At 41.9% G+C, this 23,549-nt stretch overlaps 1 protein-coding gene across 7 annotated transcripts in view; it reads left to right on the top strand.

The window, feature by feature from the left end:
* Positions 1-23,549, top strand: part of PHLDB2 (pleckstrin homology like domain family B member 2) — a 65,816-nt gene that overhangs the window by 11,651 nt on the left and 30,616 nt on the right. For all 7 annotated transcript variants that reach the window (XM_088156886.1, XM_088156868.1, XM_088156908.1 and 4 more), the window contains exons 3-6: positions 1,954-3,302; positions 11,846-12,229; positions 14,499-14,642; positions 15,507-15,644. In XM_088156886.1, the coding sequence (XP_088013012.1) occupies positions 1,954-3,302; positions 11,846-12,229; positions 14,499-14,642; positions 15,507-15,644 (2,015 nt within the window). The remainder of the gene's footprint in view (positions 1-1,953; positions 3,303-11,845; positions 12,230-14,498; positions 14,643-15,506; positions 15,645-23,549) is intronic.

Consider the following 23,549-nt stretch of genomic DNA (forward strand, 5'->3'; position numbering starts at 1 on the left):
TGCTGTTATCAAAATTTATGAATATAGCTAAAAAATGTCAAGTAAAATATCACAATATGAGAAGCTGCAGTTTCACTGCTCAAAGTGGTGATGATGTGATGGAGAACTCTGTGAACTCGCTGGTTCAAAGGCAACTTAGATAGTTGTATCATCATAATAAGTGTGTTAAAATTATAAATATAATATAAATCACATAATTACAGCCAGCATAAAAATATTAAATTCTGTGTAGTGGTTGACTTGAGGTTTAGTTTTGAAGGTGCAAGTTCATGCTTTTGGCCACTGTCAGAGTTTGTAATTAACAGCTGCTTAACTTGATCCACTATAGTCAAGAAGGTGTTGTATTTTACTTCGATTTTTGTGTGTGTCCCCTAATGCTGGCACCTTTTATTTTCTGCCTGTCAATTCCATTAGTAATGATGGTTACCTTTGTTCTCAAACTCATGGCTTTTTTCCTTAATAACTGAGGAGAGCCTGTTGTTGCATGCCTGGGTTGCAGCAGAGGATTGCTGATGCCCTGGGCAGTGGTGAATTCCATGGCATTGTGCCTTATCAGCAAGGAAGGTCCCAAAATCCAGGAGCCCTGTGAAGAATGGATTGCCACCTTCCATAAGATCTGAACCTAGTGATTCTCAGTGAAACCAGGTCATGTGAGCTCTGGTGATGGACAGGAATCCCAAATTCTGTCTCTTGGTTCATAGAATTGCCTGGAGCAGTACTTGGACCAAAGTATTACCCCTGAGGATGTTAAGGGCACTTTACACATTAGATTTGCCCACTGAGACAAGCTGAAGCTCAGTTTCTCATGAGGATGCTGAAGTCGCAGGTGAAATGTGACTGAGCCAAGAGTAAATTCCAGGTTTGACCCTTATTTTCAGAAACACCATTTGCTGGCACTGCAGTAGCTTACTCTCAGGAGTGCTTTATTAGTTCAAAGTGTAGACTAGCACATCCCAGGAGCTGCTGTGAATGTTAATGGTGTCATTTCTACATCAGCTGAGGTGTAAGTGTAAGCCTGCTGGGGGTCCTGTTTATGTTCTGCAGTAACTGGCACTGTCAGAAGCTGAATTCCTTTCTTTGCTTTTGGCAAAGTGGAGCTCAGAACTGTATGCTAGAGCTTCATACATTGTAGAACAGTGACATCCACCACAGCAAAGGCTTTTTTGGTCTGTGCTCTCTTCCCGAGTAGATTTCTGAAAAAGCATAAGGATCTGTAACCTTCCCCCAGCAGTATTTTTAAGTCATGGGTTTTTGTTGTTTTGAATGAAGTCGTGCAACCTAGCATTCTGCTTCCTTAAGGTTATCTTTTAACCAAAGTGCTCTTTGCTGATGCAGTTATAGCCTTGCATTTTTAGAGCAGTGAGCTGAAACACCTTGAAAAATATGCCTTGGTTTTGTACTTTACCACTAAGCTTTGCAGGACTATCCACAAAGTAAGCAGAAAGATGACAAACTCCTACTGAGCTTTAAATTGAGCTCCCTAGTGTGTCGGGGCTCAGATCCACTAGCAGCTGATTAAAGGAGGAGATGGTCCAGAGCAGTATCCGATGTCTTTGGCCTTGGGAGACCTGAGTTGGGTTCTTTACTCTGCTGTCTGTGTTGCATATTTTCCCTGTGCCTCGGTTCCTCAGCTGTAAAACATCAGGACAATAATTCTTCCTTACTTCATGGGTATCTCGAGAGGCCACAGGCTCCTGCAATGGATAGGATAGCAAAGAAAGGGTCTAGCCTCTTTCCAGTTGTGTTGCTGATTTTAGTATGGTTTTCTGCCTCTACCTCTTCTTTTTCAGTCTCCCATCTTTTGCAGAAACAGATGGGAAAATTATGATCTGAGACACATTTACTACAAGCACAGTAATTATTGCAAAAAGTGTTCACGTTATTTTGCAGGCATGCACGTGCAAGAGACTTCTTACTTGCTAAATTATTTTTCTTGTTTTGTCTTCTTTACAGATTCCAGTAAGATTATGGCAGACTATAGCCACTCACAAAAACAGATGGAATTACAAAATGCTAGTTTGGGAAAGGGTTCTGTGGCGAATTCCCTTGAAAATGGTCTCCAGGATATTATGGAAAACCTCAACACGAAGAAATATTCATCAACTCTTAAATTTAAAACAAATGGGGACTATGCTGGCTCTTATTTAACCCTTTCACAACCTATGCCAATTAAACCCAATCCTTCTACCAGTGTTAAAAATGCACACTCTATTAACAAAATACAAGGAGGCAAGCAGTTCCCCTGTGAAAGCCCATATCTTCCAGATAAAAGCATCTCTGTAAAGCATTTGGGTTCCATATCAGGCATGTCTCCATCCCTCAGCGGGTATAGTTCAGGAAGGACGGATTTTGACATTCATGCCAGCAGAGAAAATGAAAAATCCCTTGGACACATGGATAAGTTTCACTACTCAAAGTACAGTCAGAGAAATAAATCTTATGACAACATCTACTTCCCAGGAATGCTGGAGTCAAAGAAGATCTCAGGCTCTCTTCTGACTATGTGGAATGGAAGCTCGGGGAACGAGCTGGTGCTTTCACCTGGCAGCAGTTCAGGGGCAGCCAGCATGCCTTCTAGCCCAAAGCAAGGCAGGAGAATGACTGCTGAAAACAGTCTGGCCCTTCACATAAAGCCAGTGAAGTACAAGGATGGGATGATGGAAACCCTGGGTTCACGGCCTAGGAAATACTCTGGTGGATCTCTAAGTCATATGGGAATGTACAGTCGTTCCCTACCCAGACTTTATAAATCAACAGAAAACCAGCTGGTGCCATTAAGTTTGCCCCCCAGAAGCTCTCTGGGTAATAGTAAAAGGAAAAAACTTGGAGAAAAAGATCTACCTCAGAATGCTTTCGATGCTGATAATTACCTGAATTTTTCTTCTTGCAGCTCAGGGGTTTCACCACATGCAAACTCTGTCTCTGGGAGTAATCCCTATGTCAGTTCAACTCTTAGTGTTCCTGCAAGCCCTCGTGTTGCTAAAAAAATGCTTTTAGCACCTTCTTCCCCATATCTCCCTGATGATTTTGATAGACTTGGACTCTCAGGAACAAGTCCCAGTAGTTCTTTCTCCCCAGTGGACTTTGACAGGTCGTTCTCTGTCCGAAGAAACCTTTCCACCAGTTCCATGGAACTTGATGATCCAGATCTGGAAAGTTACAGGCAGACGCCAAATTCTCTGCAAACATCCATGCGAGAGCGGAAGAACAGCATCAGCTCCATTTCAGGGAGGGAAGATCTCATGGACTATCACAGGAGGCAGAGGGAAGAGAGGCTTCGGGAGCAGGAGATGGAACGCCTGGTAATTTGTTCTCTTCCTCTTAGTGTGATTATTTGTAAATACCTGTGATATTTAGCATTGGTGAAACACCCATCCCGGTCTAGCCATCAGGAAGGTACAGCAAAGAATAATAAGCTGATCTGTTTTGAAATTCAAATGCAGCCTGCTCCAGATACCTTGTTTATTATCACAGTCCATTAAGCCACCCTGAAAAAATGTTGGAACCCATGTAAATTGTGCTCAGTTATCCTGCAGGCTGTATTAAAATGTCTGCATACATAAAACCCACAAATTACACTGCAGGGATCCTGCAGGACTTTTTGGTTTAGATGATGGCACTGTTTTGTGATAAGTGGGCAAAGAAAAAGACATTCTGCTGTAAACTGCTCAGCCTTGTGTGCTGCAGTCAGGTATACATTGGTGTGGGCTAAAGTTTCTTCTGATTAGTTTTCATTTTTTCCTTCTGAGCACATTCATTAAAATAGAGGCCTCTTGCTTCTCCCCCTCCCAGGATGGAGAGTAGCAGAGGGAGACAGTTTCATTCTTTGTCTCAGTCAGTGTAAAGCAATGCATGCTGCCTCAGCTTGGGATTATCTAGGTAGTAAAATGTAATTTATGTATTACTGAAACAGCTCGTGGGTAGGAAAAGTAAAAAAAGTCTTCAGCACCCACAGAGATTTTTGAAACAGTTTTGTATTGCAGCTGTCTCTGGAAGAACACCTAACAGTTCTTCCAAAGGGTTTTCAAAGTAGCTTTGGGACTCTCTGACCGTATTAACATGCATTCATATTTTATCATCCACACAGAAACAGAGGTCATTAGGTGGGCCAGCTGGTATTCCCAAGTCTTAAATTTGAGATGTTAACTTTACATTTGTGTGCTTTAATGCACATATTATGAATTTGACTAAAGTGGCAATAGGATATTCTTAAAGCTGTCTAGTTTGCATACAGGCAGCAAGCCTGCAGGAAAATTCACTTTCTGGGCAGGTTGGGATGAAGAGCCTTGGGGAGGATGGATGCAGGGGTAGTGGGAATGTGGGAGAATGGAATGCCTGTCAACAACCACGAGCAATGACCTGGTGCCACAGTTCCCATCCTGAACTGAATGAGCGAGCAGGCTCAGGATAAAGAATTGTAACCCAGTGAGAAGTCTCCCCTCTCCCCATCTCTGTGCCCTTGATGCAGGTTGGTGAGGAGCCTGTTTCACAGACAGGAGAGTCTGCCTTTCCCCCCATTCACTGATCTCTGTAGTTTAAAAGATGCACATTGCTGTTTGCAAGATGTGAAAAAGTCTTTGCCTGCTCAAAGGCTGTAGAGTCGAGGCTGAGGTGTGAGAGGGGGGCAGGCACTGCCCCCTCCCCACTCCATGAGTGTCAGGGCAGGTCCACCCCTGCCCTGTTTTGCTCCCCAAAAACTCTGCTGGCACCCCTTGAAGCTGCAGCCTCTTGGGAGCAGGGACTGGGCTCCCCAAGGCAAAAGGACCAGCTGTGAGTGAAATGGCTGGGTGGCTTAGGACAAAGGTTTTGGGAAACATAAGAAGAAATCTTGTTTCTCCCTCTTCTTGCTGTCTTTGTCTTGCCATTCCTCTGCTCCTTTCAGTAATCTTCTCCGTGGTCCTGGTGTGTTGTGTGTGCAGTGGTGATTGCTTCTTTGCTTCTTATCAGAAGGTTTTGCAGGCAGTCATGCTGTAAAACCTGAGATAATCAGTCATAAAAGCAACGTATTTGTATTTCAAAGAGAACAGCCTTTCTTTTTTTGCTGTTTTAATTATTATTTGTAGTGAGTTACGAAAGATACTGGGTTGTTTCAATTCAGTGATGCTGATAATCATTCTGATTTTATATTTGGATGAAACGGCTACATTCCCATCCCTCAATATTTCCTCTTGCTCAACTACACTTCCTTCAACTCCCAATTCTTCAGGAAGAGAATTTGCTTACTGTTTTTCCAAAGCTTTTGAAAACAAGATTATGTTTTGTATATTGCATGTAATTTGAATGTGAAGAATTTTCCTCTTGCTTGAGTTCATCTTTATACTCAACATACTGCTTCATACCTGCTCCATTCTCCATTTGCTAGAGCTGTCTGGTAGAAGAGTGAAATATTAGGATAGTGCCTCCTTCCAGTGGTTTGAGTCTGAAAAATGCCATAAGCAAGTTTCTAGATTTCTGAGAAGTAGAAAGATATATATTAAAAAGTCCACACATCGGTTCTTTGTATGTTAGAGCCTTTCCTGTTCTGGTGTTATTTTATTTTGTCGTTCTGTGTGGATCCCTGTCCAAAGGATAGTCAAGGATCTGTTCAAACAGGGTCTCGATATATCCAGCCAGATCTTCCAAAGAACAATTTTGTTTGCCTTTGTGTGCTGACATGGGCAAAGGATCCATTTCTGCTCAGGTCACTCTTTTTTGTGGGGTTGGGGAAGGTGTGAACAAAAAACCCCAACTGAAGAAGCACTCATGGATACCAAAACTGTGTGCTCTGAGCTTTCAGTGGTGTGTAAATGCACAGGCTGAGTAGCTGGTAGGTAAATGGCAGGGGAAATGAAGTCTCACTGTGCACAAGTGTCAGGATTTTCCAAACTGGGTTTTTGTAGCACGCTAGGGAGAAGAGCAGTGTAGGAATACTCAAATAAGTCCATCAGAAAACTAACACCCTTTTTTAGAGGACTAGACTTCTCTGTGGCCCAGATAAGAAGTGGAGAGTGTCTTTCTTTGCACCAGCACTGCCCCTGTAGCTATTCTGCTGGCACAGAGTGGCTTGAAAATGTTACATTTGATAGCTGATACTTCCGGATTTTTTTTGGTAGTAAAATCCATGCACTCATTGCAATCTGACCTAGTATCTGCCCTTGAACTCTTCTGTTTACTTTCACTTGTTTACTTTTTCTTTTCCATATAAATTATTCAATGAGTTTTACTTGTGTTTAGTTTGCTTTTGAGTGTCAGAGGCTTCTCTGGAAGTTTGTGTTTAGAGTTGCTGCTGCAGCCTGCATACGAAAATAAATGATCTGCTGTCATTGCCTTACAAAATAACCGGAGATTTTTAAAAAAAAAAGAAGTAGAAATAGTGAAAATATGCAAGTTGTTTTTTTCTTTAATTATTTAAAAGTCCAAGTGTCAATTTGTTCCACCAAATACAAAAGATACATATGTACTTGTGTAGGATTTGGAGTTTTTCCATATCTATTTCTTTAGATCTGCTGTCTGTGGCTGGGTTCACATAAATTACCTGAAGACTGATGCCACTTCTGCTTTGCCAGACTTTTCCTGTGTGGCTTGAAGAGCAGGGGGAGCTGGCCTTGTCACTCCTGCCATCCCTCTGGGATGGGGGCTGGTGCTGGGGGCTGTGGGAGCAGGTGGGGCAGCACAGGGCTGCTCCTGGCACAGGAGCTGGGTCACGACCTGCTTCTGCTTCCTCTGCAGCCCAGCTGACCGGACACCACAGCCCGGCATGGGCTGCTCATGCCAGCTGCACACAAGGAGAAGCTGGAGCAGCTATTGCTGACACTAGCCCAGGAGCCTTATAAACAAGGGAGAAAGTTGCTGCTGGGATCTAATAATGTTCAATGTGGTTCAGCTAGCTTTTTTTTTTTTTAATTATTATTTAAAGAGGAAATCTCATTCTTTTATTTTCCTATCTGAGATGAGAGCCCAATTATGATAGGTGCTGGAACTAAAAGGGGCTCTTTTTCTTCAGCCGAGGGGGTGGTTGGGAGTGGAACTGCACAGGCAACATAGTTGGGTAGATATTAAGGGCCATCTGTTTTCTATGATAGCTGCTTGTTTAAATAGCACTAAAGTTTTCAGTTGCTGGTTTTTGGGCAGTTCAGTGTATTTCCTCTAGATGGTGGTAGGTACCTTAAAATTAGATGTGCACTAGGTTTGTGGTGCCTCCTGTTGCCCAGCTGTCTGTAGGGATTTGTGAACGTACATTAACATTGTTAATGAATTTCTACGAGATGCAGGATTTCTACTGGGAGAGGTTTCAATTTATCAGTGACTGAATGAGCAGTAATAAAATTCAAGGGTCTTATTCCGTAGTCCACTTTGTCACAGTCAGAAGAGCACTGAATTTCATTAGTTTATTCAGAAGTAGGGAATAATACAGAATATCCCAGTGCCTGGTTTGTATTGATGCCTTGCAATTTAGTAAGATGTGCTTATGCAAAGGAAAAATGAAATGGAACTAGAGTTTATGTAAATCTTCTTATGGTTTGTGTGAAACCTCATATGCATGTTTTGTAAATCTGTATTGGCACTGTGTCTTTCTATAGACCCTTTAAGCATAAAGTACCCAAGCTGTATGTAAAACTGCTAGTGATTAGCTCTTAAAGGAGCCTCAGCCAAGTAGACAAAGGCTAGCTTCAAAGTAATTTTTCCCTCTACTAGTATTTGACGGTCTCTATAGTGCTACAGAATGGCTACTTAACATCATTTAGTTTTGTAATTGAACAAGTGCTGTATAATTGGATAAAACCCCCTGCAGAATATAACTAATATTGATGACTCCATAACTTTCCAGGAGCATTCAGTTTCAATTGTGTTGTAAAACATTTCTGTGGGGTCTTTAATAAGCCAAAATCTGGATTACATGCGCTTAATTTTTGCAGCTGTATATATTATGAAAATTAACACTGCGGTCCAGGAAGAAATCAATTACAGGAGACCTGTTCTCATTTACAGAACTTAAGTACTGCTCTGTAACTCTGGTCTTCAGGCTCCTGCCCTCAGTGTGGTTCAAAAAGGAGCATCTGCATAGGTACTATAGGGAGAAAGGGGCTGAACAATGGTGTTATTTTGGCAGCCAGTGGCATTCCCTCAGGAGCAGGACACATGCCTCAGGTACGGGAGCTGATTCTTGGAAAGTCATCTGCTCAGCTCCTCCCTGCAGGCTGTCTGTGCTCTGTGCCACTGCTCTCTCCTGCTCTTACCAGTCCTTTTCTCCTGTGCCTGCTCTGGGGAGGAAAGGACCAGGCACAGCTGCTCCTCTGCTGTGACCTGTGCCTCTCCACTGCTTCTCTGTGCAGGTGTCTCTGCTGTCACATCTGCCTCTGGGAGAGGGGCATGAAATACAGGTGCTGCTGCTGGTAACTCTGGAGCTTGAGCACTGACTATAGCAAAACAAGGACTGGCAATGAGAAAACAAACAAGTCTGGAGTGAGAAACTGGTGCAAACTGGAGGGAAGGGAAAAACACTTGGCAAACTCTTCTCAGTCCCAGTTCAAGTTTATTGCTGAAATAAGTTCCTAAGAAATGTAAGAAAGAAAGAGAAAGCTTTCTCCAGCCTCTCATCCATGAATGTACTTGTAAGAAAGAAAGTTTGGGGGTTTTCTGCAGCCCTTCCCCAGTCTGTCTGCCTCTTTCCCCACCATCCTTTTTGACTAGCTGCTATTCCCAGCTTTTACTGAGAAGGTGGTGGTTTGTCTGTCTGAGCAATAGCAGGAAAACACTGTTCTTTGGCAGCTGAAAAGTGCAACAGCTTCTTCAGGCAAAGGGAACCTGGCTGCATGGAATAGCCCTAATTCATGTTAGTCTTTGTCACAAGGGATAGACTGCATATGTATTTTTAATGAAATTTGAGGTTAGCCAGTTCCTAATGGCACTTACCTGAAAAGCTTCCTGTTTACCACAGCTGATTAACCAAGGCTTGCCTTGGTATCCAGATATAGCAGCACTTCTACACATTTGTGAAATTCATAAATGTGATGTGTAGCAGATGAACAAATCTAGGAATCACCACATAGTTGCTGTTTAAAAAAGTGGGATATTAATCTCTGCTATTTTGGGATTTTTTTGCAGTGTACCTGGGATGTCTCTAAATGTCACTGATAAACAATAGCAATAGAGGTTATTATCTCCTTATCCCACCCTTGTCCTTCCTTAAATTTGCAGCCAGCCATGGGTGATGTGTTGCTTTCTCAAAGCCAGGAGTAGTGAAGCTGCTCAGGCAGAAGCTGCACAAGACCTGTTACCTCTTTTTGTAGTGGGGAAAAGAATTACAGAAAATAAACAGAGATCTGTTAGAAAGAACATTTTATGGAGAAACACACTGACCAGCTTACAAGGCTTGATTCAACATCCCCCCTTCCCACCAGAGCCATTTCCTGCTTTTGACATACCTTTTTTTTTTTTCCTCTGCTGTATTCAGTGTCACAAATAACTTGTGTTGTATCTCGTGCAAAATTATTGACTGGATTTTCCACTCGTTCTGTGTTTTTCATTGCAAGGGTGCTTTCCCAGCTTGCTTCTTCACTGAGAAATTAATTCTGGAAGCAGTTACATGCAGGTGTGCTGGAGCTGGAATGAGCTGGCTGAGATGAAATGATGAGAATAGAGTGTATAAAATAACCAGTGAGCTTCCTGTCCATAAGCCTCTCAGCTCATGTCAAAATAGAAGTGAGAAATATCAGTATTTCTGTAATGTGTCTGAAAGCTCATCAGGAATTTTTTGAAGACTGGTTTTCCTGCAATTTTTAAGCTTTTTCTGAGCAATTGAGACTTGATGGGGGGGGAAAAAAAGAATAATTTTTTTTCCTGACTGCTCAGCAAAGGGCTGGTTTGCAGCCAGAGCCCCTCACCTGAGCACTTAGGCTGGAATGAGCAGTGCCCTGCTTTGAAATTTGCCGTGTCCCAAGGGATGGAAGCTTGGCTGGGGTAACCCAATACAGCCTGTTGTTGCAGGAGGGGAGGGACCTCGTGTCCTGATGTCCATGTTTCCCATTAGGACAGGCCAGATGCTGTCACAGCAGGGAGAGCTGCATAATTACCAGCTGTCCCAGCCAGCCCTTGCACAGGGCTGTAGGAATTGGGTTGCCTGGCCAAAACACTTAGTGAAGGGGAGTTAGCAGCGTTGGAAGGGTAAGGGCAGAGCTTAGGGTCTGCCAGTGGTTGCCTGGAGGGAACAAGGCTTTGGGGAGTTATAATTATGTCGACTGTTTGGGGTTGGAGGATGTGTGAGAATCTGCTGGATGTATTTCGTGGAAAATAGAAGTTTGCTCCGTTATTTCAGCGGCTCATCTCGTACCAGGAGGATTCCGAGGGAAGCTGCAGTGGGAACCTGGGAATAAACCACCCAAAGGCAAAATTGCTCTCACAGCACTCTCTTGTTTGGGTAGTGCTTGGGAAGGGGTGGGTTCAGACAGGTTCTCCAGCTCAGAGGTTTTAGTATGCAGGTGATGTGCACGTGTGATGCTTACAGCCAGGTAATCTCTCAGCAGCCATATGAAACTCTGGGTGCCTGTAACCAGTGTTAAATTTTCATTCCATGCTTCATTTTCATTCCTTGCTGCAGGGAAAGCTGAGGCAGTGCATTGCCTGCCCTGTTTTGCTTGATCTTTGTTATCACTTGCTGTTGGGCATAGGAAATGCAGGGGCTGGCAGAAGTAGCTGCTGTGGAAAATCCTCTTTGCCAGGTGAAGGTAGTGCCAGGTGGAGCTGGGAAAGCAAATATGTCTCTAGGGGTTCCTGGGGAGGGAGGTTGAGGCCATTGGTTTTTTGGTCTTCTTTTTAAATGCTACTGTAGAAGGATTTCCTAGATCATTAGTGCAGATATTAATGCCAGGTATGGAACTCTCACAGTGGTCTTTTTTCCAGCAAAATTTTCCATAGACTTATGGTAAGCAACTTTTTGTTTATTTTTTTTCTCTTTAACAAAAGTAACATGAAATTACATAAATGCTTTATCTCTTAAAAATGAAAAGGTATTAAAAAAATCCATCTGAATAGAAGTTACCAGAAGCTGTGCGTACAGTAAAATAAAGCAAATATATCTTGCTAACAGTTGATAAAAGGTATCATAAAGATCTAGAAATCCTTCAGAAATTAAATGTTTACCACAACTTCAAGCATATCAAGTCAAATGGCACAGCTACTCTGAATCTCAAGTTTAAAATGTTCTATAAATCCATAGAGAATTTGAGTAAACTGTAAAAAAATATTTCCTTCACTTCTGTGCATTTGACAGATGTTGTATTTTAGATGTGATGCCTCTTTTTTTCTGTTAATGCTTCTAAAACTGTTTTTCAAAATGTGGATTAATTTTCTCAAAAGGAGAAATCACAGTTAACGAAATGGAAAATCTAAAAAAGTCAGGAATAGGTGAGTTCATGGAAAATCTGTGCAATATTTTGCAGCTTGGTAGGAATATAGCGTAAGTGTGAAGTGGAATTAGTGATTTACGTAGTGAGATCACTGGACATGTGTACATACAAATGGGGTGTGGACACAAAAACTTCAATAAAAAAATTTAAAAGTACATTCATTTCACAGAAATGAATAGCTAGTTAAATTAGATGTCCTAACTCTTACTTATCTTTCCAATGTAGAAAACGTTAGTATTCTTAAAATCTTCTTTCACATTAATTTTGATTTTTCATCTTGCACTGTAATTTATCTATTACAGTTTATTATCTCTGAGTGGTAGACGGATTTCACATGGACTTCAATCCTTCACTCTAAAATGAAAAAAACCAAACCCAAAGCAACGAACAACCCAAACAAACCAAAAAAGCCCAGCAAACTTCTTTGTAACTTCATCTTACTCTATCATTTTCTGAACTAGGAACGGCAGCGGCTTGAGACAATCCTCAATCTGTGTGCAGAATACTCCAAATCTGACAGCGACCCTGCTGCAGCCACTACAGTTGCTGACGTTCAAAAAATCAACAAAGAGCTCGAAAAGCTCCAGCTCTCTGATGAGGATTCGGTGTTTGAAGAGTCCCAGATGAATCTGGAGACGAGGTTCAGAGGCCACTTGAAATCATCGGCGAGCGACTCGGATTTCTCGGAGCTGAGCAGCCACAGCCGTGGCACTGCTGCTTTCCTGCCCTCACGGGGGCTCAGGGCTGATGAGCACTTCAGTGAAAGCACCAAGCCTCCTCCTTTTGCTGCTCCCAGCTTCCTGAAGGATGCCACTGAGTCATCCTACCTGAGCATCACACCAAAGGTAATGTTCTGTAGGAGGAGACTGTGTAATCCAGGCTTGAAGTCCTCCTCTAGGAGTTGGCTGTCCTGGTAGGGGCCACCATTAGGCTGGCTTAGGTATGAGAGTTAATCTCAGAACTCATACAGCTTTATAAGCCATCAAATGTAGAAAATACAGCCAGCAAAATGTAGCAGCCAGCAAATGTTTATTCCATATCTTGTGGAAGCTAATGGTTCTGGAAGTTGTTTTTTTTAGTGGGATGTACTGTTCATGAAGATAGATCTTCAAGATCTTCCAAGGGAGAAGGATTTGCTTGAACAATTATAGCTACTTAAATAAACCAAAACCCTGCTTAGCATCCTGCCGAGGTGTAGGAGGGAAGGGATGCTCTCCTGTTTTCTCCCTGAGGCTCTTGTAAGAGGAGTATGTTTTCTCACACTCACATGGGAGGTGAAGAGGAGTTGCCTGAGCTGAATTTACTGTCCTGTCTCCTTTCCTAGGGTTGGGCTTGAGGTACTTACCAGATCAGCTGTTGTCTCTTGGGGATGATGCCGTGGCAGCAAGCCTCCTGCCCCTCCAACCCAAGTGCTGCCTTCAAAAATAAGCTGCACCTCCTTTCCTGTGTGCTTCTCACTGCTGTTCCATTACCAAAAGCAAGTTGTTCTTTAATAAAGGAGCTGACAGCATCCCTAACCATTTCCTTGCTAGGGCAGCAGCAGCCTCCTCCAGGCTGTGCCAGAGCAGCAGTGTAGCAAATCCCAGTGACAGGCAGTGTGGTACATAACTGGATTCAAGAGCTGGAATCAGGAGCAAAATACAAACAAGCAAAGCCATAAAAAGAGGTTTCTGTTTAACAAGTTCACACCTTCAAATACTTAGTCTCTTCCATTTGCTGTTATTTACACACTGTATGATCTTCAGCATGGCTATATGTCTCAGGTGAATTGTATTTAACAACCCTGATACACTCACAACTTGAGAGTCAATAGTGTGTGTGTGTGTAGAAGAAGAGAGGGGTGTGATAGAAACACGTTTTCACTTCCAAAGGGTGATCTCTTTGGAAATCTGTCTGCTGAGTCTTCTGGTGTGAGATTGTGTTGAACAGAAACATGCTATTTATTATGGCTTGACTTGGTCTTTCCACGTTGAAAAGATGGTAACACATTTCACTTCCAAGCTGCTGTGGTCTTCCATTTCTTCCTCATTTGTTGCTTTCTTCATGCAAGTCAGGGATCCTATTTTAAATCCTTATTAGGAAGTTGAAATCAAAGATGTTAAGTCAGCATTATCCAAACAGGAGAGCAGACAAAAAGAGGCTTTGCTGCTAGGATTACTATTGCTAAATCAAGGAATACCATTCATTCATTCCTTGTAAAGGGAGTTCTGCTAAGCCCTGAGAAAAGCAGCAATAGCAAGCAACTGCCTCAGTGAAGTGCAGCTTGTTTTAAAATACTCAGCTCAGATTTGTTCAGGATAAAATGCCTGCTCTCAGAGTAGCCATTCAGTAGCTGACCTGAGCCTCTCTTGAGCAAGGCTGTGTGGCCCAGAGGTGCCTGCAAAGCCCTGCACTCAGCTCACCTCTAATCCTGCTTGGGCATAATGAGCCAGCAGCCTTCCCAGAGGAAGTGGATTGCAAACCCCTGGGGTCAGGTGAATGTGAAGAATGCATGTCAAACTCAGTGCTGTTTGATCTAGTGTTGGATGCTGTAAGATCACAGGAATTTTCTTCATCATCTTGTTTAATTCTTAACACAGGTATCTAGTAAGGAAATGGCAGTGAAAAGAGAAGCATTAAGGGTGCTACTTCCTCAGTGCTACCTGGGGAGATGGAACCAACTTTTGTCCTTACTTTACAGAAGCAGCCAATCTTAGTGGCTGGTTACAAAAATGTCCTGTCCTACCTCCTGGTCTCTATTAAACGAACAGCTGAAATTTACATAAAAAGCTTCTTCATCTATCTGTGTTATTTTTATAAGGGAAAAATGGGATTTTTACAACCTAAATAGCACAGCATGTAAAGTACTCTCAAAGGTTAAGTTTTAGTAATTCCTTTAGAATGAATAGTATTTACTGTTTAGTATTTACTTCCAATGCCTGGAAGTAAAGTATCATGTTTGTTTCTCTTGCACACCTCCTAAATATAGAAATAGCAATACAGTAGATAGGAAATATGCAAGGGTTCAAAACCAACAGTGCCATACTTGTCTAAAATGAAAACCATATGAAAGGAGGGAGGAAAAACAGTGTTTGCCTCTTTTTCTGATGAACCTCTTGTGATGTGCAACTGCAGATATCAGAATGCACCAGTGAAGAGCAGAGAAGGCAGGAGCTTGATCGACTGGAGGAGGAACGCATAGTAATACTGAATAACTTGGAAGAACTTGAGCAGAAGATCAAAGATTTAAATGACCAGATGGATGAATCCTCAAGAGAGGTATGAAACTACAGTTTTGGTTTTCAATGTCCTGTCTGTTACATGTGTCTACATAGCACAGGTCTGATGGGTTCAGCAAATACAACATGAGGGCACTTGTGGATGTGCATAGCCTTCATATTTCTGTGCTTTTTCACCAGAATGACAAACCTGGCAGTCTCCTGTTATGAAGGGTATTTTTCTCCAGCTGGGGGATGCTTATGATGCTTGGATTAGCCTTTCCCAGCTGTAACCATTACACTCTGAAGTGGAATTGGAACAATCTTGCTTGTTTAATGGTCACTCAGTTGATCCAAATACCTTGTGTCACTTGGGAGTTTTATGGTGGCATCTCCTGTGACTGTATAAAGAGAAAGGAAGTGAGACAACTTCCTTTCAATCCTCCTTGGCCTCACAGTGGCAAGGGTATGCTGGCACCCTCTTGGCTTCTGGAATCTCACAGTTGCAAACTAAGCTGGCCAGGCATTTGGGCTGTGCCTGCTCCAATTATCAGCAACAGGAAAGAAACAGCTGTTCCAGAAGGGTTTCCTACAGAGCCTGGGCACAGAGACAGTATCATAACAGGAGGAAGCACAGAGAAGAGTTAGAAAACAAAAAGTTTTGGAAAAAAGAATCTTCAAGCTAAAGTTGGTTTGGACTTTATTTTGCAGTGTTCTATGTTGCAGTTTTGCTTTTTCTCAAATTTGTGACCTCTTTTTAACTTTTGTGACAAAAAAAACCTATGGAGTTATTTTTTCCCCCCTCCCCTTTTTAAAAAATATTTCTCTCTTGTGAACCAACTCATTCCCCTCCCCCCAGAAAATAATGTGTATCAAGATTTCTTCTGAGTCTGGACTGCCTCTGAAAGATGTTTTGTGTTCCTAGTTGGATATGGAATGTGCCCTTTTGGATGGGGAACAGAAATCTGAAACAACAGAGCTGCTGAAAGAGAAGGAAATATTGGATCATCTAAACAGAAAAATAGCTGAACTGGAGAGAAATGTTATTGGTGAAAAGACAAAGGTAATTCAGTTATTGTAGCCTGCTATGTGCTCTATTCCCCTTGATTTTCAAAATATATTTATATGGTTAATATTAATGGAGCTTATTTGATGAAATACTGCCTGTAAGTAAATTTGCTTGATAAATATGGAAGAAAAAAATAATTGTTTCATCATAATTTGCCTTTAACAGTATTGTTTTCCAAGGTATGATTGACAAGCAAAATATAGTAAGCTAAAGTAAAAAGACCTGACCTACTGTGAAGATACTTTGATTAATAAAAACTCCATATAGGGCTTGTTACTTAGGTTTTCTGTTGTTTAAAAGAACAGTATTAACTGAACTGTTCCAGTACCCTTCATTATATAATTTGGGGGGAAAAAAATAAGTTATTTTCTCAGCAGAGGAGCATAATGAAAAAGGATGCAGTTTTTATCTAATGTCATATAGAATATATCAGACATCATCTAGTATGTAATTTTAAGGTAATTTCACTGTTTTGCTTTGTTTGCTGACTGACAATTTAAGCACTGTAGAATATTCCCTCTGTAATTAAGTCTCAGAAATCAATTAATTTTGATATACAGTCACATACTTAATTGCTCTCAACTACACAAGAAATAGATAGGCATATATTTCCAAAATAAGATGGCAGTATGAGAAGATTTTAAGTGCAGAAATGGAAAGGGCCTGCAAGATGAAGTTGCACCCCTCAAGGCAGGGAGTGCTGGTTCCCTCCAGTGAGTTTTTTGCTGGCCCCTCCAGGCATGCAGTGCCCTTCTCCACAGGGGATGTGCCATGGCCAATAATACCTCAAGGTCAGGAAGTTTTTCCAGGGATTTCAGCCAGTGTTGTTTCCTTTTTAAATTTCATCCTCTACCTCATAATTTAGAACTGTCACTTGTGGAAATGCTCTAGCTGGTCTCTTCTCTTCCCTTAAGCTTTCCAGAAATATCTGGCAGTCTTTGCATTTTTTGCTTAGAAAAGCTGCATGTTTTTAGCACTTTCACAGTTCCCATTTAATTCACACCTTACAGCTTGCATTGTTTTATTCTGAGCTTTCTGTTTTCGATTTCTGCCTGCCCTGTCAGGAGCCTGGCTGCTGTTTTGTGGCTGTCCTTATCAAGCCTGTGCCTGAAAAGGAGAATGGTGCTCCCACATCTCCACTCTGTGGGCAGACAGTGCACATCCAGTTCGAGTTTGAGCCTCCCTGGACTTCCCTGTCTGCACTTCTCCTTAGGCTTGGGTACCCCTCACTGATCCCTCAGCTCTCAGTGTTGCCTGTGGTCACATTTTAAGTTGCCTATGGGACAGGTTTCATATTTGCTTTTTAGCAGAAAGATGAGTTTATCGTGGGTATCAGCAGATAGGGTGTGCAACCAGATCCCCTTCAAAAGGATGCTTCTGGAAGTTTTGGTTGGTAAGTGGTAATAAATAACATTTTCAGAAATTCGAGAGATCTTTTGTCTTTTGTATTGGCTTTCCAGTAGCCTGAAAGTTCAGTTAAACTAATGGAAGTTACTGTGAAGTCTGGAGGAAATTTAAATTTCCTTGCAGCCGCTTGTTAGTGTGTAGGTAGCAGTCAGAAAATTCAAATGACAGGTCTAGTTTAAATTTTCAGTTGAAAGGAAACATGGAAAGCAGCCTATAAAAAGCACTTTTTGTTTAAAAGGCAAGTTCACTCAAGACGTTTTTTTCTGTATGAAGCATGGCACTAGTCAGATCAGCTGCAAAATTTTAGTTGTATTTTCTTTTGTGTTCCTCTTTGTTTTGAACAAACAAACAAACCCAGCTGTGAGTGTGTGCTCTAAACGTCAAGCCATGGCTCAGTTAATACTGAAATTATCTTTGATTTTGGGGGGGGTTGTTTTGTTTTTGGTTTTTTGTTTTTTGTTTTGGAGTATGTCTGAAAGAGTTGCATAAAAGTGAAAGTTGAAAATAGAAATGGGAGACAGGCTTCTACAAAGGCAGTAAAATCTAAAGTGACAGCTGAAGTGTTTTGGGGAATGTAGTGTCAGCCAGCAAAACAGATGGCACTGATCCTGTCAACAAATAAAAGTTCTGGCTGGCTTGAAACAGTAGTATTTTTTAAAGCTTGATTATTGTGTCTATGTTGAAATTCAGCTGTGCAGATCTGATGCAAGACAGTCAACATCTTGGCTCTGTAGTAATGCAGGATCAACCCCCACCCATAGAAAGGAGGCTCAGGTTGAAGTGATAGAAATAATTGAAATAGATAGAAACAATTTGCTGAAATAATTTGAAACTTAGGACAGAATTAAGGCCTGGGTTTGGACCAGGAGTTACCACTCTGCTAATGGTACTTTTTGTGTTGTGTCTTGCTAAAAACAAGTGTCCCAGTGTCCACTGGTTGGTCACAGTTTTTATTGGTTGCCTGAATATTTCACCCTTACTGATACCTGGGGTCTTGGTTTTGGTGGGCCTTCAAGGCAAGAAGCTGTTGGGGTCCCATATCTCAAACAGCAATTATATTTCTGCAGGGTAGGGGAGTGATATCTGAATACCCCACAAGGTGTTGGTTGGAGGTGAGAGGGAGAATTAATTTCACTTGTGAAACGATGGAGAGGCATTAGTGCTGTATATGATGGCACTTGTCTCTGGAGCAACTTGAGCATCTCATGGAATTTGCCACTGATCTTGGCACCTGTTTGACAGGAAACTTCTGCCTGCTTGAGTCTCATCCTTACTTGTGCACCTGTTTAAAAAACCTGTGAAATTCTTAAAAAGAGAGATAACAAATTGCAATCTATTTTTTGGGCCATGTTATGGACTTGAAATGGACTGTAGGTAGAAGCTCTTGTACTACCTTCTACCTGACTATTTGGGGTTTTTTAAATTACTATTTTTTTAAATGCCCTGTGCACATTTCATTTAGGTGAGGAAAAGTTTTGCCACCTTTTTAAGAGTGTTAAAGCCACAATTTTTAGTCCTTGCAAGGCAAAAGAATGACTGGAAAACATACTGGAAGTCAGAAGACAGGAGTGAGTTCAGGTTTGGGCTGTGCTCTTTGCTGTGGTGCAATGGTTCTGTGTCCCAGCCCCTTGTTATAAACCAGGGATGCATTTTGTGAGTGGGTTTGTACATTCCATGTGGAGCTGCATGCTGCTCTCATCCGAGTCCCATGCTCACCCCTCTTAGATCATGAGGCAGGACTAATGAGGGGAGAGAACAAGTGAGCCAGTGGGGAAGATGGTGTGGTGCACACCCTCAGGTGAGTTGAAAGCATTTCCCTTGCCTTTGTGATTATGCCACCGCACACCTTGTAAGGAGCGAAGCAACTCGTGTTGGTTTACTCGGGTTCTGCAGATCAGAACTATGGGTGATTGCCATTTCAAAAATGACAGAGCCTTTCAGCACCCCTGCAGGACTTGGCATAGTTCTGATGTGGTACCTGGCCTCTCTGCCAGCTACAGGTGCTGTCTGGACTGTTGTCCTGACTGGGGTAGCTACTTCCAGAGCTGGTTCACATGCTCTGTGCTTTCAGCTATGCTGGAAACCATGCTAGGATATGGAGAAAAGTCCATCTTTAGCTTAAGCCCTTCCTTAAGCCCTTATTAACACAATTTGACAGATACGGCTTGAAGCTCTCTGGGAAAGCTTAGTTATGGATCCTGAAACAACTACTGAGCACAGCCTGCTCTAGAGAGAGCTGGGCTGGGCAGTAGCCAAAACGAGCAAGCAGGTGAAGCTTTTCCCTTTTCCCTTCTCCCTGTCACCAGGGCCTAGCTGCCTGTAGTTTCCATGGCAGTACTGTCAGTGTACAATAATGATGCTGGTGTTCCCAGTGGAACAGCACCTCAGCTCCAGGGTGCTGTTCACATTTATGATTTCCTTCCAATGAACCTTCGCTCATGAGACTCAGATGAGGTTTGATGTTTGTCTATAAGGAAACTGGAGAAAATTGTATTTGCCCCATTGGATGCCATCCAGCTCTGCAATGTACTTTGTTTTTGCACAGGGCCTCCATAATCTGTGCCATTTTAAAGCTTGCCTATGTGAAGATGGTTAATGATTCCCCAAACCCCATGTCTCCAAGTAAATCGTGATGTTGAAAATAACAGATAGCCAGGGAAAGAAAAAATAGATCAGTAAGCATGAATAAACAAGAATAACTGAAAATTAGTAGTAAATTCTGCAGATGTGCTCTGGGAGGTAACCACAACTAAAAGGGAGTTTTGGGAGACTGTTTCGAAACAAGTATTTATGCAAAAGCTGAGACTCTTTAAAAAGAGAGGAAGATTATTCCTTTTCTTCTGGAGGACCTTTGCCTTATGTCATGGAGAAATTTGTACTCTGGAACTCCTTTATCAACCCAGGTTTCCTGTCACTCTTCAAGAGCAGAAAATGGGAACAGCTGGCAGGGGATAACTCATCTATTTTGGAATATATTTAATTTGGTCCACATGCTTTTGTGGAAATATTTTTTCAGTCATTAAGAGAAAATCCCAAACATGCCAAAATATTTCAAGCTCAACCTCTTTGCTGAATTAGTACTACAAAGAATTGCAAGAATAGAGTCAAGGAAAAAGCAGCTGTCTGGTGACCCACCAGCAATGAAAATTAAATATCCTGGTTGCCTCTCTCCTCAGTCCTTTCTCTTCTGGATGCAAAATTCCTGCAGCTGGATTTTATCCTGATGAATCTGAAAAAATTATGTCTTGTAGCATAACCTCTTAAATATTTACTGGTCAGATTCCAAGATACAAGATGTAAGCAAGTATTTTAAAAGGATGAGCTACCATGTCTAACATTATCTACCTCCTTAAGACACAACACACAAGATTAAATATTTAGAGGAATACTTGTATTGCTGGATATATCCACATAAGGATGTCCTGTAGAGAGAACACTAATGACCACAAAGATGATTACAAAGACTCAGGGAGAAAAACCTGAATTCACAAGCTTTCTTTTAAAACATTCATGAGAGAAATATCAGAATGGGTTACACTCCTCATGGGAATCCTCTTACTGTCATCTAGATGTTGAAGACTATAAGAATTTTAATTTTCTGACTTGAATGTTTTTTTCTTGTGGTTTGGATGATGATTTCCTTATTTACACTCGTGAAGGAACAGCACTTTAGAATCAAGACTTTCTTTTGCCCCCTTGCATCTGTTCACTAGGACAACACATTGCAATGGTCAGAGAATGAGCTTAGAAATTCCAAAAAACTTCAATTGTCTTAATAGCAGGTTAATGTGTTCACCTATTGGGATTTCTTTACTTGAAGCAGAGGGATCGCTTACTCTGATTTAAAATGCTTTTTAACAGTAGATTGATGCATGCATCTGAAATAAAATCTCTTGTATAGATGCCATCACTGAATACAAACTGTTATATAATAAATTAGTTACCACTCATACAGGGAAAAGAACTGTTATGAACAACCTTCTATCTCGCCATGCTTCTTTTCATATGCTTGGCATACTTTTTATTTTCTCCTCTTAAGAGCTTTTGTCATGAAAGTGACAGGGATTTAGTGACAAAGAATTCAATTGTGACAAGTTCAATGCATCTGTCCTTAAAGAGATTGAGGAATGCGAGAAAGAGTAGTCAGAAAGTACAGAAAAGGAGCATGTACAGTTTGCACAGGAGACTCTTTTTATTTCAGTGGGGTTTTCTGGTCAGTTGTATGCAGTTACATTTCTCAGAAAGCTGTGAGACTTATAAGATTAGCTGGTTCCATAATGAAAGGGACTGAGTGTACATGTCTGAAGTTTAGTGTGGATTGTGAGTTGTTGCTACCTTAAAACATGATGACTTATAGGTGAGTTGGACTGAAGAAGATCCTGGAGTACTTCAGACTGGATCATGGAAAGTATTAGAAGTGAATCATTCAGCTTCTTGGGGTTTTTTTCTTTCATTTGCCTTGTAGACTTATTCACAATTTCTCTCTAAAACATACCTAACACAGACCTTGGGTTTTGGAGAGGGACTTGTTGTTTGTTTTGGGGGTTTTTTATGTTATTTAGGGGGCAGGGAGATTTGGAACATAGATGAGTGAACCCAAATCACCTAGCCCTACAATTCATTTTACAGTGAGCTGGTAAAATTACAGGGTTCTTACTTGTTGAGGGGTTTTTTGTCCGGTTTTTAGCTGGGTTTTCAATAAGTTTTCTTTATTTCATCCAATTTAATTTATTCAGAGTTCCTATGAGTTTATGCAGGAAGGTTGGGTCAGAGGACACATGTCCATGCAGCCACATGTTGCTCTACAATTTTAGCCAGCCAACCTGCCTGCAATAGCAGACTGGGGTGAAAGACAAATTGACAAGTAGCAGTTCTCTGCAGAAAGGGTGTGGAAAAGCACTAAGGCTTGAAGTAGCAGTATTGATCAGGCATAGGCCATCTTTAACCACTGGAGACAACACTGAAGCAATTTGTTTCTCCTTCTTCCTGTTGTTCCCATTGCTGTACTGCCTATGATTGCCTTTGATCCTATCCTTTCCTCTCCTCTCTGGCATGATCATCTATGAGATGTGTTGTATATAAGTCTTTGGTTTTTTGCTCTTTCTTTGCCCTGAAATCAATTCTACCAGATCTAAAGATGGATTTCTTTTTCTGGCCCGTGTTGATCACTTATGGTCAATGTTCATACCGTGTGTTCTCTGCTGACATCCCATCTCTGCCTTTGGAGACAGTGTCATACATCAATTCTTTCTACTGCTATCCTTCACAATTGCCAGAAGTCCTCCAGAACTGACCCAAGCATTGCCCCTGCATCATCAAGCCCCAAATCAGTCCTCCTTTGTATTTGGGCTGACCCCAAATTTGTTCATAGCATGTATGCAGAGGCCAAGTTGGGCAGTAGGCAAAGACCAGATGTTGCACTTGTTTTCTCTGGAAACAGGATGTTAAGAATTCAGCCAGACTGCAGCTGATGTGCCTCTGGTGTCTGTGCTGGGGCTGTCTGCAGAGAAGTATGAACCAAGTCCCAGCCCCTGTGGTTAAATGAGGATGAGCAGCAGGAGCTTGGGTTCTGTTCCCAGCCGTGCCGCCGGCTGCTCTGCAGCAAACAGATGTGGAGCCAGCCACAGACCTTGCACTTGGCTTGCAAAGTCATGAACCTTTCCCCCTTCTAGAAGAACTTGCCTTGATTCACTCATAGAAAACCCTGTATGAAAAATTCCTCATTCGCATCTCTTTTCTCATTCTCATTCAAATTACTTTTTGTGAATTAAATGGACTTCACCAATGCACAGCCTGAGACGTCAGCAAACTTAACCCCACAGCTGCAAAACATGTAATGCCTCTCATTGCTGAAAGTGATATTTCCTGTTAAGACTGCACATTTTGGAGGGAGCCAGTTTGGTGGGATGTTAGCACTTCCTATGCTATAAATAGACCAGATGAGTATCACTTTCAATCTCAAAGGAATACATTTCTAATTTCTTGAGGCGTGTAACAGTATCTCCGGCAGGATTCTCAGGGAGTTTTATCCTGGCTGATGATGTCTCCTCACACTCGAGGTTTGACTTGCTGGTTGATGAATGAGCTTGCTTGTAGCAGTGTGTAGACATTTAGAGAGCTGTTTATAGCTTCAGAGGCACTGCAGCTAAGGTCAGAGAAGTCCTTGCTGCTTTGGATGGCTAGGTGGGCAGAAAAGGCAAGTGTGAAACAAGGTGGCAGACCGTGGGCTGAATGTTAAATGGGCAGCAGGGTTTGTGAGGAGGGGAACCACCAGTTTATTCACAGTTTTCCTTCCATGTTGGAAGTCGGGCTGATTCAGGAAATGGGGCTCCTTGGGGACAGTGTTCTGGAGGTGACCTCGCAGGAGCTGCATGCTTCTCCCTTATTGTGCAGCTCCCTCGTGCTAAATCCTCTGTATTCCTGATCCCTGCTGCTGCTGTTGTTAAGACAGAGTTAAGTACAAGAAGTTTAGGTCATAGAATATGCTGGTTC

The sequence above is a fragment of the Sturnus vulgaris genome, chromosome 2 (assembly GCF_052056855.1).
Source record: "Sturnus vulgaris isolate bStuVul1 chromosome 2, bStuVul1.hap1, whole genome shotgun sequence".
Classification (NCBI taxonomy): domain Eukaryota; kingdom Metazoa; phylum Chordata; class Aves; order Passeriformes; family Sturnidae; genus Sturnus; species Sturnus vulgaris.